The sequence below is a fragment of the Polypterus senegalus genome, chromosome 8 (genome assembly GCF_016835505.1).
Source record: "Polypterus senegalus isolate Bchr_013 chromosome 8, ASM1683550v1, whole genome shotgun sequence".
Classification (NCBI taxonomy): domain Eukaryota; kingdom Metazoa; phylum Chordata; class Cladistia; order Polypteriformes; family Polypteridae; genus Polypterus; species Polypterus senegalus.
This window is the reverse complement of record NC_053161.1, coordinates 30434312-30447406: the sequence shown is the minus strand read 5'-3', so window position 1 is coordinate 30447406 and position 13095 is coordinate 30434312. Positions and strand designations below refer to the sequence as shown.

General features: G+C 36.0%; 1 protein-coding gene across 2 annotated transcripts in view; it reads left to right on the top strand.

Annotated features, from left to right (window-relative positions):
• Positions 1-13095, top strand: part of LOC120533861 (contactin-1-like) — a 388538-nt gene that overhangs the window by 237045 nt on the left and 138398 nt on the right. For both annotated transcript variants that reach the window (XM_039760909.1, XM_039760911.1), the window contains one exon: positions 6825-6945. In XM_039760909.1, the coding sequence (XP_039616843.1) occupies positions 6825-6945 (121 nt within the window). The remainder of the gene's footprint in view (positions 1-6824; positions 6946-13095) is intronic.

The window sequence follows — 13095 nt, the reverse complement described above, 5'->3', positions numbered from 1 at the left end:
TTTATCCATAAACCTACACTTTAGCTTCCCTCGCATTCTCTTCCCCTGTTTTTCCATTCCCATCACTCCTTTGCCCACACATTCATTGTCTCTTCTCATGTCCATACCACTTCAACCTACTTTCCTGTACTTTCTTAGATATCTCTCCCACTTTTGCTATACCTCTGATTGTCTCATTTCTTTATCTGTTCTTTTTTGTAATACCTCAAATCTATCTCATTCTCATTTCATCCACATCCAGCTTCTTCTCTTGCGCTTCGTTTACTGCCAATGTCTCAGCTCCATGCATCATTGCTTGTCTTACTACTGTCTAAAAACCTTAATTTTAACCTTTGCTTTAATCTTTGATCACACAACACTTCTGACACCTTCTCCCAATTGTTCTAGCCACACTGCACTCTGTGGGTTATCACTACATCTATGTTTCTTTCTTGGGCAACCATTGATTCTAGATATTTAAATTTTTCTACTCTTTTCAGTAGCTTTCCCTGCAGGCTGACATCTGAATACTGATTATCATTAAACCTCTGTTTTCTATTTGTTTTTAATCCTTTGTCTTCCAAAGCCCTTCTCCATTCTTTCAAGTTCCACTCCACTTCCTGTTTTCTGGTTCCACACAACACAATGTTATCAGCAAAAAGCATGTACCAGGAGGATTGGTCTTTAATCCAATGACTCAGTGATCCATGACCCATAACTAGATCAAAGAGGTGAAGTGCAGACCTACACTGACAGGGATATTGTATGTTATCCCAAAACTGCTTATAACCTAAATTCTCACTCCTTCATACATAAACTGGACAATCCTCACATTCTTCTCTGGTATTCCATTCTCTCTCATTCACCTCCAAACCTCTTGATGTGGAACGCTATCATAAGCCATCCTCAGAATCAATAAACACCATATGCATACCTTTCTGTTTTTCTTGATGCGTCTGTATGAACTGTCTCAATGCCAAGTCTGCATCAGTTGCCCAACTACCCAGCATAAGACCAAACTGCTTCTTCCCTATGGTGGTCTCTTCCCTAAGTCTTCTCTCTATAACCCTTTCCCAAATTATGATTTTAATATAAAACAACAGCAAATCAGGGATCTCAGGTTCAAGAGTAAAATGAAACAGGATCAGGAGCAAAACAATAATATTAGAGTGCTGGACAGGTGTTTAAAATACAGTGTGTTGTTAGTTACACCCATTGACCAAAAAGTAGAGTAGTGCAGTAGGAAAAATCTGTGTGTTTACAAACTACAAAAATTATGATCATTGAAGTGATGTGCTAAACACATGGAAAATACAAATGTGTTCCAGCATAGCATGTCTGACGTAACATTAAAATAGTAACATGATGCCAAAAATTATGGTAGATTAAAAAAGAAGAAAAAAAGCACCATTTTTGTAGAGTCGAATAATAGCATTTGCCTTCAGATACGAATTTCTTTCGTGTAGATTGTAATATGTGTGTGTATATATATTTATATATATATATATATATATATATATATATATATATATATATATATACAGCCAGCCAGCCATTATCCAACCTGCTATATCCAAACTACAGGGTCACAGGGATCTGCTGGAGCCAATCCCAGCCAACACAGGGCGCAAGGCAGGAAACAAACCCCAGGCAGGGCACCAGCCCACCGCAGAACGTGCACACACACACACACACACTAAGCACACACTAGGGGCAATTTAGGATCGCCAATGCACGTAACCTGCATGTCTTTGGACTATGGGAGGAAACCGGAGCACCCGGAGGAAACCCACACAGACACAGGGAGAACATGTAAACTCCACGCAAGGCAGTAGCACTACCCACTGTGCCACCGTGTCACCCTATATATAGAGTATGTAGTATATGTATGTAGTCCCTTCTTTAACTGAGATTTTTTTTTTCTTATGCACTTTTTCACTACTGTTAAGTTCCTCATCGTTCACTGGCATCAGTGTGTGCTCACATTTAAGTATATAAACATTTATTTTTAATGCTTGAGTATTCCTTATAAGATATCAACACTGCTATGCCATGATGACTAATGAAATTCATCTACATTTTAATGTGACTGTTCTTTTACACTTGAAATTGTTAATGTATGGATATTTCTTTATATAAAAGTGGGAGAAATAAACAGTGAAATTGAGACATGGTTTTTTTATCATTATGAAGGAAATTCCATAAAAATACTCAACAGCATTTTCAAGAATTAATGGTTTTGGCCAAGGAAGTTATAATATCACTAGTGTTATTAAACTGTTAAGCTGTGTTTTAATAGTTTTATTTATTAGGGGAATATGAGAAATGTCTTAAATAAACATTCATGTTTTTGCCATAAACTGACATTTTTTTAAACCATGTCTGCCTGTTTCTGAGAAGTTAAGAGATAATTAATGTCAGATTAAGTTGAACTGTTGACAGGCAATTCTTGTTAAATAGAAGTCAAAAGACATGACTTGATCATCACATTAAAGAGAACTGTTGTGTTGAATTTATTAATGTTCTTACATAATGATAGCAATTAAAATATATGATTATGTCAGTAGTAGTAGAGTGTTGTCCCATGTTAGCCATTATGGATGCAATGAGAAGTCAAGCAAAATTACACCTTTTATTGTCTAACTGAACAGATTGCAATAAGCAAGCTTTCGGGGCAGATCAGTGAAATATTCTTTACATACATCACATCTATCACACAGTGGCAGGACAGGCTGTCAGGGTCCATTTGTGCCTGGGATTCTTTATATTTCATTAGATTTCTTTTCTGCTAGAACATGTTTTTATCTTTTGGCTTGATTTCACCTTCACCTCCAAGGTGATTTGTATTATTTACAAAATAAATCTTTGAGGAAGGCATATCTTTCCCCATGGTCATATCTTCCCCCTTGTCATTAACCATTTTTGTGGTCAGGTCAGCCTTTGAACTCATGAAAGGCATAGACTGAATGGAAAATATTATCTAGACTTCAGATGTCAACATTTTAATTGAGGTTGCGTGTTGTTCATGTCTGTTTTGTATATTCCTTCTAAAATGGTGTATTTTTCAGCTGGACCACCAGATGGCAGTTTTGATCTATCACTCAACTGTTACCAATGTCTGATTCTGCTTATCAGGCTCCTACTGAAGAATGCTTTCTAAATTTAGATAACATGTGCTGTATATATCCATCCTTTGTTGACCTTGCTTAATCCAACTTAGATCAAATACTTTACATATTATTCTGTACTCTAAAATATTGGTTGTCTCCTTATTAAATTAAAGGCTATTGTGTTATAAAATTAATTGTGAGCTCTTAGTAAAGGGAAAAGTCTGTTTTATGTCATACAAACCCCACAAATGTTCCTGCAATTTGCTTTATGTTAGAAAAAGCTTATTTACATTATCATATCAAAATAATAATTTCTGTTCCTGAAAATATTACAATAAATACTTGTTAAAATGTGCTGTTTATGACTCTTTGACTCCACCAGGGCTACCCTTTGTCACCGATTCTGTTCATAACTTTTATGGACAGAATTTCTAGGCGCAGCCAGGGTGTTGAAGGTTTGGTGGACTCAGCCAGGGTGTTGAAGGTTTGGTGGACTCAGGATTGGGTCACTGCTTTTTGCAGATGATGTTGTCTGGTTTTCTTCATCAGGCCGTGATCTTCAGATCTCTCTGGATCGGTTCGCAGCTGAGAGTGAAGTGGCTGGGATGAGAATCAGCACCTCCAAATCCGAGACCATGGTTCTCAGCCAGAAAAGGGTGGAGTGCCCTCTCAGGGTTGGGGGAGAGATCCTGCCCCAAGTGGAGGAGTACAAGTATCTCGGGGTCTTGTTCATGAGTGAGGGAAGAATGGACCATGAGATCGACAGGTCTGTCGTGGTGAAAAAAGAGCTGAGCCATAAGGCAAAGCTCTCAATTTACCAGTCGATCTAAGTTTCTACCCTCACCTATGGTCATGAGCTATGAGTAGTGACCGAAAGAAGGAGATCGCGAATACAAACGGCTGAAATGAGTTTCCTCCGCTGGGTGTCTGGGCTTTCCCTTAAAGATAGGGTGAGGAGCTCAGTCATCTGGGAGGGGCTCAGAGTAGAGAGGGGTCAGATGAGGTGGCTCGGGCATCTGATCAGGATGCCTCCTGGACGCCTTCCTGGTGAGGTGTTCCGGGCACATCCAACCAGGAGGAGGCCCCAGGGAAGACCTAGGACACGCTGCAAGGACTATGTCTCCCGGCTGGCCTGGGAACGCCATGGGATTCTCCCGGAAGAACTGGAAGAAGTGGCCAGGGAGAGGGAAGTCTGGGCCTAACTGCTCAAGCTGTTGCCCCCGCGACCCGGCCCCGGATAAGCGGAAGAGGATGGATGGATGGATGGATATGACTCTTTGAACAGGATATTATTTTGTAGTGTGCTGTTTAGTGCTGAGCTTTATTTAAAAGATTTCTGAACATTGCATTAGACAGCTGCAGCACACGTCAACAAGAAGGTATATTTGGCTGCAAAGCATGACATGTAATACAGAATGATGTGTTCACGAATATAAACAAAATACAAATTAATTTAAAAAAAAAATGGAATGTGGAAGAATTCTCCAAAAATACCATTATACAGTATGTTTGACGCAATGATAATCCTGACATTTGGCATCATAATGCAGAGCCATGATTGTAGTCTACAAGCAACAAAAAAAAAACAAACAATAAAGTTATAGATTAGAAGAGGGATGTAACAGAATTTTACAGACATTAAGTGCATCATGGAATGGTATGAAGACCATTATTAAGGACTCAAATAAATATGGTACAAACAGGATGTACGTCCAAAATGAATGACGTGATATATACTGTATGAAACTAATAAGGATATCTGCTGAGAGGCCAGCAGTTAAAGAAAACATCTGCCGCATATTATGGCATTCATTGTCCACTGTGGGTGCATTTTAATCATTATTCTTATTCTGATCAAGTACAGTATTATGTGAGGAAAACGATAGCAAAATGCAACCAGTTTTTCACACTTAAATGTTTTTGGTTTGCACAATTTTGCTGATACATTCATGAAATGAGATACATTGTAGGAGGTATTTTTTCTTGATTTCAGCCTTTATATGAACAAAATATCAATGAGGGTGTGTGAGTTTTTGGTATCCATTTATTGATTTGATGACTGTAAAGAAAGACCAAGAATAAAGTACAGCACTTTGTTTTTGTTTTTTTTTTTAATACAGCTTTATTTAGTCAAATAGCTATTTTTTAAAAAACATTCAGTCTGATTTTAAATTTTGACAATATCAGGCATTATTATAAAACTCTAGTCATATAAAATTAAGTGCTTAAAATATAAATTCTTAGATATATTATATTGGAGTACAGATCATAAGAGCATCCCTGCCTTACAGTATGCTCAACTGTGATGCCATATCCTACATGAATGGCAAACTGTACATTTTTTGTTTTTTGCTTGTGTTCCCTTTCAAAGTCCATGTACATATATTTGCAGCCCAGTAGTAAGAAAGAAAGTCAATTAGCACCATGCCACCTTCCTTTTTTGAGTATATCTTAAAAAAGGATTGCTAAAATATATAGGTATTGTCTAAATAAAGATAAAGGAGCTTTAGGAGGATATTCATTTTTACAATGTTAATTTTGTAAGCTAGAGTGAGAATGAGGACTTGGCTACTGTTAACATATTGTTTAATGCTTTCATACATATTTCTAAACTCCTTTTTTAAGATCTTTAAGTTTGCTTGTGACAATTACTTCTTTATGTTTAACTTGGTCTCACCTAATGACTGAGAAGTTGTCAAATATTGGTTGAGGTGTGGGAAGAGGGAAGAGAAAGCCTTATTCAAATTGATTTTCAAACCTGGAGATCCTATGATATGTGCCAAACCTGAATTGGCACATTGCTGTCAACAGATTATATCCTTCTGACTTAGTCAAAAGCTTTTCTGCATCCAGAGGTAGCAAAACCTCTCAAAAATCACATGCTATATAGCAAAATCTGTTACATTAAGAAAGTGCCAAACATTTTTCAAACTAAATGTATATCTTTGATAAATCCAGTTTGATCATGAAATATTAAAGATTGAAGCAGTTTTGCCTGTCTTATCACATTCTTCTTGTAGCATTGCTTAATGTGTATTTTTTCTATACGTACCTCTTCCACTATTACTGTATATAATAATAGCATATCCTAGCCTCCTTTAATCATTATATGGAAGTCACTTGGTATCATTTTCCATATAGACAACATCCATCTATGCTTTGAACTGCTGTTGCAAAAATTTAATCTCCGATCAACATATTTTGTATCTGCAAAATGGAAATATGTCTGATTTTCCTAATTCTCCTCCAATTTTTCTTCCTGGAGTGATGATACTGGTTAACTTTGATGATATGAGTAGTATTATAATGCAGTATCTAGGAATTTATTTGTAGTTGTTCTCAGTGAAGAACAGGAAAATAATCTTTCAATTAGAATTTCAGATAAGGAACAAAACTCAGCTGTTCAGGACATGAGACACACATATCACATTTAAAATTCTCTAAATTGTATCTAGGACTGAACTGTCAACAGGTGCTTGCCTTACTATGAGATTTGCAGTCAGTTTTCTAGATTTGTTACACAACAATATACAAGCTTGAAGAAATGCATTCTTTTTCTTAAAAAAAACAAAAAAAACATTTCAAGCCAGTAACATTGTGTTCCTAATGTGTAAATAAAGTATGCAATATTTATTGGAAGACATATGAGTTTTGTAATGCATGTAGAAACAATAATGTGAATTATTTATTTTATTTGCAATTTTCAAAGTTATTTTTTTTGGTAAAATTATACAGAGTGAATCAAGTGGGAAGTTGCTAATAAAAACTGCACAATTATGGCATGCTGGAAGGTACACCTGCACAGCTCAGACGATCGTTGACAACTCTACCGCATCAGCTGACTTAGTTGTTAGCGGTAAGTAGATTTCGTTTTTATTTTCTGATAAATAAGGTAATATAAACACTATATATATGGCAATACAGTATATTTAGCAGTATATGTTATATTCCACTTACATAAAGAACAATTTACAACATTTGTTAATATGTGCTGTATCTGCAGTTGTTTTGTATGAAACATTTTCACTTTGCTGCCATATGTTGTTTAAGGAGAAGCTGTAACTCAGATGTACTATGGAATGAGTCAAACTTACCAAAATGGTTGCTGTATTTAAAGTATGTGATCGTACTAACATGTATTTGAATACCATGAAAACCCAGGTATAGTATGTACAGTATAACGCCCAGCTAATTCATTGTCATCTACCACATGTTTAATCTAATTTTCATTTTAAACTAAATTATCAATTACCAAGACCTAGTCAGATTAACAATTGGCTACATTACTGTTGCTATTTGCCATCAAGTTATTACCATTTCATGGTTAACGTTTACTTCTTCCAAAATGTTTTTACTTCTCTTGTAGCCTTTTCAATTTCCTTTTGACACACTCCACAAATCTACATGCTTATGTTTCCTTTTCTCTCTTTACATCGATCTTCTTCTGCCTGTAAATCTTCTCTGATTTTGATTATGACCTTAAAATTGTTAACAATTGATGATACATTGGTTTCTTTTGTGTTCTTGAAATGGGCAGCAAAGACTGCAAACAAAAGCTCACTTCAACACTCATAGTTTGCAAAGATGTGAATCTGCTATATCTCATTGGTAAGAATGTGGGTCGTTAACATACAAGATCATGTACAATATTTATATTTAACATCCTTATTTGAACATAGTCAACTGAAACACCTGGTGGAGCAACAAAAATCAAAGAGAACAGGAATACCGGCACCTACTCCTTGATACTGGCCTAAGAATGAAGTTTGCAAGCAATTGCACATGGTGGCATCAATCTCGCCAATATGACTAAGTCCAAAAACACCAGGTGTAGTTGCCATATGGGAGTACCACCAACAGGGTGAAGGATGAGGGTCAGATGCAATGCCATTCAGGTAATGGGTAAGATAGATAAATAAAACTAAAATAAATTTACCAGGTGTTAAATTTAGCTTTTTTCAGATGGTCAATAACTAGATTAATAAATAAATAAACATATAAATATACATGTACCGTATGTTCTGAATACACACTAGAATGACTAAAAAAGCAAACATCTGACTTGGCAGTCACAGTCACAGCAAGGCATTATGCAGGTGTACTGTTGTTGGTATAAAGAGCCCTAGTAGTGTTTCTTGACACATTTCTGCTGTGTAATTTGTTGGCTGAAAGTCCTCAGTGTTAGTGTGTTAGAGAGAGAGGGTGTGTTGCATCATTCATAATTGCAGATAGTCTTGTTTTCATTCTCCCTGCTTCCACCTTCAAGGGGTCCAAAATGTGTTCTATAACTGAGCCTACCCATTTAATTATTTTGTTGAAGTGATGGTACTAACCCAGCACACCATATTGTAGAAAATCATACTGACCATTACAGAGTTATAGTACTGTAGATAAGAAGGATATAATTACTTACATTAAAAGAATGCAGTCTTCTACAAAAAAGAGCTGACACTGCCCTTTCTTATATTGTTCCTCTGTGTTATGAGACCACTCAAGCTTGTCATTGATATAAAGTACTTCTAGGAGTACACATCGACTTTCTGAATAGTGACCAAACATTGAGGCTGTTTGGTGCATCAAAACTCAATAACCAGATTCTGACTGATCCAGGCATACTAGACCTTGATAGAGGACACTGTTTTTTGTGGAGCCTGAGCTCTGGAACTAGGTATTTAATTCAAGGATGATCTCACCTATATTCTGAATTTGCCCATAGGAGACTTTCGAGGTGAGTGTGGAGATTCAAGCCCCCATCTGCGTGTCATACAATTGGTGTTTGTTTTGATTGAAGACATGGCTACTCAATGCTGCTCCAAGTTGAAGACAGACCAACACAGTCTGTTCTTTCTGTGTATGCACTAGAAAATATTCAAGAATATAGAGTTTTATAGAAACACTACATTGGCTGCTAAAAAGATATTGTCAGATAATAATGTTGCCCTACATGGAGTATTCAACATTTATTGGGGTAATGATGTAGAAAGTTGGAAGTACATGATTGGAAGAATAGCCTGATCTGAACCTGAGTGGTAAATTGTTATTGACTTTCTGTGCTAGTTAAGAATTGTCAATAACAGAGATGTAGACAGGAATTAATTTCAGGGATGAGAAAGTCCATGAGTTATAATTTAATTTATTATCACTCAATTGGAACTGTCATAAAATATATTTCAGGGATGTGTTCAAGCTTAAAATTCAACTCCCCTTTCCCCCAACCCCCTGAGCGGATACACAAAAGGTCCATAATGAGCACCCTGTTCGATCACAAGGATGCTCATTGGTGTACATGGTACTAGTAACCAAACTTATGGTTGTGTAATTTGATATGAGGTACAAGCTGTGTAATCGACTTTTTACTTATGTATTTGTGAGCTAAAATGTTATAATAATTATCCCTGTTGTTTAAATGAGAATGGCGTGATTTAAAAGTTAATTTCTCTTTCTTTTGTAATCCAAACTTTTATTATAGAGTGTAGTATTGAGTGATTATGATTATTTTTGCTAAGTTTTAGAAGTCTCCGTAATTAGCTGTGATATGCCCATTAATTTATATTTATTTTCGACATAGTAGTAAACCTGTACTGTTACCATCAGGGGCAAAGTTGAAACCACACCTATGCAAAATTGCCATTTTTTTATCATTAATATTTGCCTTTTGATCATGAGGTCACATTAAATATTGTGCATTTCTTTTGCCTTTGCATTCTAATTAATACATTCTCAAAAAAAAAACAGCCCCACAGAACCATCCACTCAGAATCAAGCAGTACATAAAAAAATTGCAATTAAATTTTTACTTAACTTGCATTTCCAGAAGCAAATAGCTATAGAAGATATTTAGCAAGGCCCTCTACTCAGGTTAGTGAAGATATGAGTAGGTTGTCATTTTGTCTGCTCTGGTTTCTTGTCAGACTTGACTGCTGGCTATGTGCTTTACAGGTGACTGATATCTAACTGGCAAGAAGTTGTCATTAGATTTGTTCATTTTTAGCTCTTTCGCGTTTTACAAAAATCAAATTAAAATGTTCTTAAATTCTTAACAGACACTGTTATTGGGGTGAAACAGGTAAGGGACTTTGTCTCCATGCAGTTTAACATCTTCTCCCCTTGCCTGTTTGTTGATTCATTTCTGCATGCTCTTTCTCACTCTCACTCTCTCTGTTTGTCTCTCTGTTCCTTTCTGTATTACAGCTGCTGTCTAAGCCATTGTTTTAGCCCACAAGCTGTATGTCTTCAAGGCAATGCGGTGCCAGTGCTTATCGTGGTATCATTGAGCATAAGACAAAATGTAACATTAATTGAGGGTAGCAGTCAACTGGAGGGCACACTCCACAAAGAGAGTGCATCGCCTTTGTGTAATTTATGCATACTATCTCTGCTTGTGTAAACTTTCCATGATGTTCTCTGGTTTTTATTCCTCATCCAAACAGTTTGCATTCTAAATTAGCCCTGTATTAGGTATATGGTTGAGTTTTCCCTGGAATGGAGTAGAACCCAGTGTAGAGCTGATTTCTATCTTGTGCTCAGTTCTGACTGGATAGGTGTGGGTATAAATAGATGAATGTGTCCTTACTGTATTACTAAGTAGTTTTACAAATATTTTCAATTTTTGTATCAATCATGAAGTAAAATGAGTGGTATTATTTAGGGCTGAAAATCAATCAAAACAAAAATTAATGTATGTAATTAATTGCAATTAATTGCATCTAACATTAAAACATGTAATTATAAAATGAATACATAAATCATGAAGTAAGTACACACTGAATCACAAAATTAATGTAGAATCACCCTGAAGCAATTTTTTAAAAATGGCATAGCTTAGGCAATGAATTTAAACCTGAACTTTTAACAAAACACTACTTCAGCAAGTACAACCTGAATTTAAATGCCTTCCAAAAGGGCAAGTTAAAAAGAAGGCAATGAGAGAATGAGGCCAATGTATTAATTCTCAAATTGGAATTGGCATAGTGTATAAAACACAGACATCTCAAAATAAAAAACGATCGAAACAACCGTTGACTTTGAAAGTACTGCTAAAGGCTGATTTAATTGAAAGAATACACATCTCTTAAATGGTTATACAGTAAAACTTGTGTTAAAACTCCACAAATATTATCGTTAATTGTTCCTCACCATCAATGATTGAAAATTATACTCTACACGAGTGCTGTGTCTGTGAATGTCAATCTCTGAGCTGCTTTTTCTGCCACCTCCCCTGTCCCACCTCTTCAGACAGTTTGAACACATCTATGAGATTTCATGTTTTTATGGTTGGTAGAATCATGGTGTGCCTTGGGATTTTTTGGGTTACAAAAATGTGCCACCACAGAACACACTAAAAAAAAAAATCTCAGTAGCGGGTATCTTGCTTAAAAAGTGACACCGTGCATTACTTGGATGGTTATGTTGCATTCTTTGCATAAATAAGTGAAGATACTGTAATCTGTAATCATGGGTAGGGGTAATCATTACACTTCTATTTCATGGAATTTTGTCATTATATTAGGGAAATCAACATTTGCAGCTGGCTGGCAGACTTGCGAGTTAAATATAGAGGTACTAGAAACTTATTTTGGTTTTAGTGCCACACAAAGATAACTTATTTAGCACTTATGTGATATGACATTGATTCAATCTTCTTACAGAAACATGAAATGGAAAAAAACAAAAAAATGGTAACTTTTACCCTCACAGCTTTTCTCTAGTATTGATCCCCACCTCCTTTCCTTCCATTCCCTTGTACCTATGACAGTATTTATAAATCAAGGAGATGAGCATGAATGCTACGTATTGACATGTGGCATATCGCTGTGGACCGCTTAATACAAAATGTTAAACCTTTAAATGAAAAATGTATTTCTTAAAATTTGTATATGAATACTGTTCTGGATGTGTTTGTAATCCTTTAGGTATACAATTAACTATTTTGTATTGTTGTTTCGTAATGTTAATAAAAAATAAAAAAAAGATTACATGAAAATGCCACCCTGACTAAAGCACTGCCTGAGGTGTTTGCCTCATGGCCGACCCTGGATGCAGTAATATTTTTTAACATGTTAAACTATGCCACATTAATTGCAAAAATTAACATGTTAAGTTTCCCACGCCTATTATTATTGTATAAAAAACCAGCGATTATGACGTTGGTAAAGTTGTAATGAACGCTAAAAGTTCAATGATCATACAACTGCAAAATAAAGTGTACTGAATTGTAAGAGATTTGTTGACTGTATGCTACAATATACACATGATTTCCTACATAACAACAGTAGCTGCGTGGAGTCTACCGTTATTATCAGTAGGGTGCAGATGCTTGCAAGTTTCATCATCGGCTCTGGTAAAACAATCCTCTACGTAGACTCTACAGTATTTCTCATTGCTTTCAGTGATTGCTAAAAACCTGCACCTATAAGTAAAATAATAAAACGATACTTTCTTCAGACTATTTCACTTTAGAAAGTTCAATAGAAACCCAACTTACAGCTGTATACGGGAAATAGCCAATGATCTCCTTGCATTGAGGCTCCACTGCTTCTAAAATATCAAGCTCACAGAATGCATTGCTACTATAAAAGTTTGCCATTTATTTATTAGCCATTTAGTTGGTAATCATTTTGAGATGTTACTAAGCACCTTAAGTTCAAGAGCAATAACATATTAAAAAAGGTACACTGGTAAATGTTTTACCTTTACTCATAGAACTGTTACAAAGGGACATGACTGTGCCTGTTTGCTACAGACACCATGCATGGCAACTGTCTTTTTCTGTAGAATTTAAAAAAGAGTGTAAATCAAACATGCAAGCACTAAATGCTTTGACATGCAGCTGCCAGGGATTCTGCTGGAATGTCAATCGCATGTAATGTATGCTTTAGACAAGATGAACCAGGGTCATCTTTGATCTGGTCCGCGTGTTATGGAAGCAAGTTGCTTGCTTGTGGATTTTACTGCTGCTGTGCTTTGGAAACCCACCAGTCTTCAAGTAAAGGGTTTAGCAGGTTCA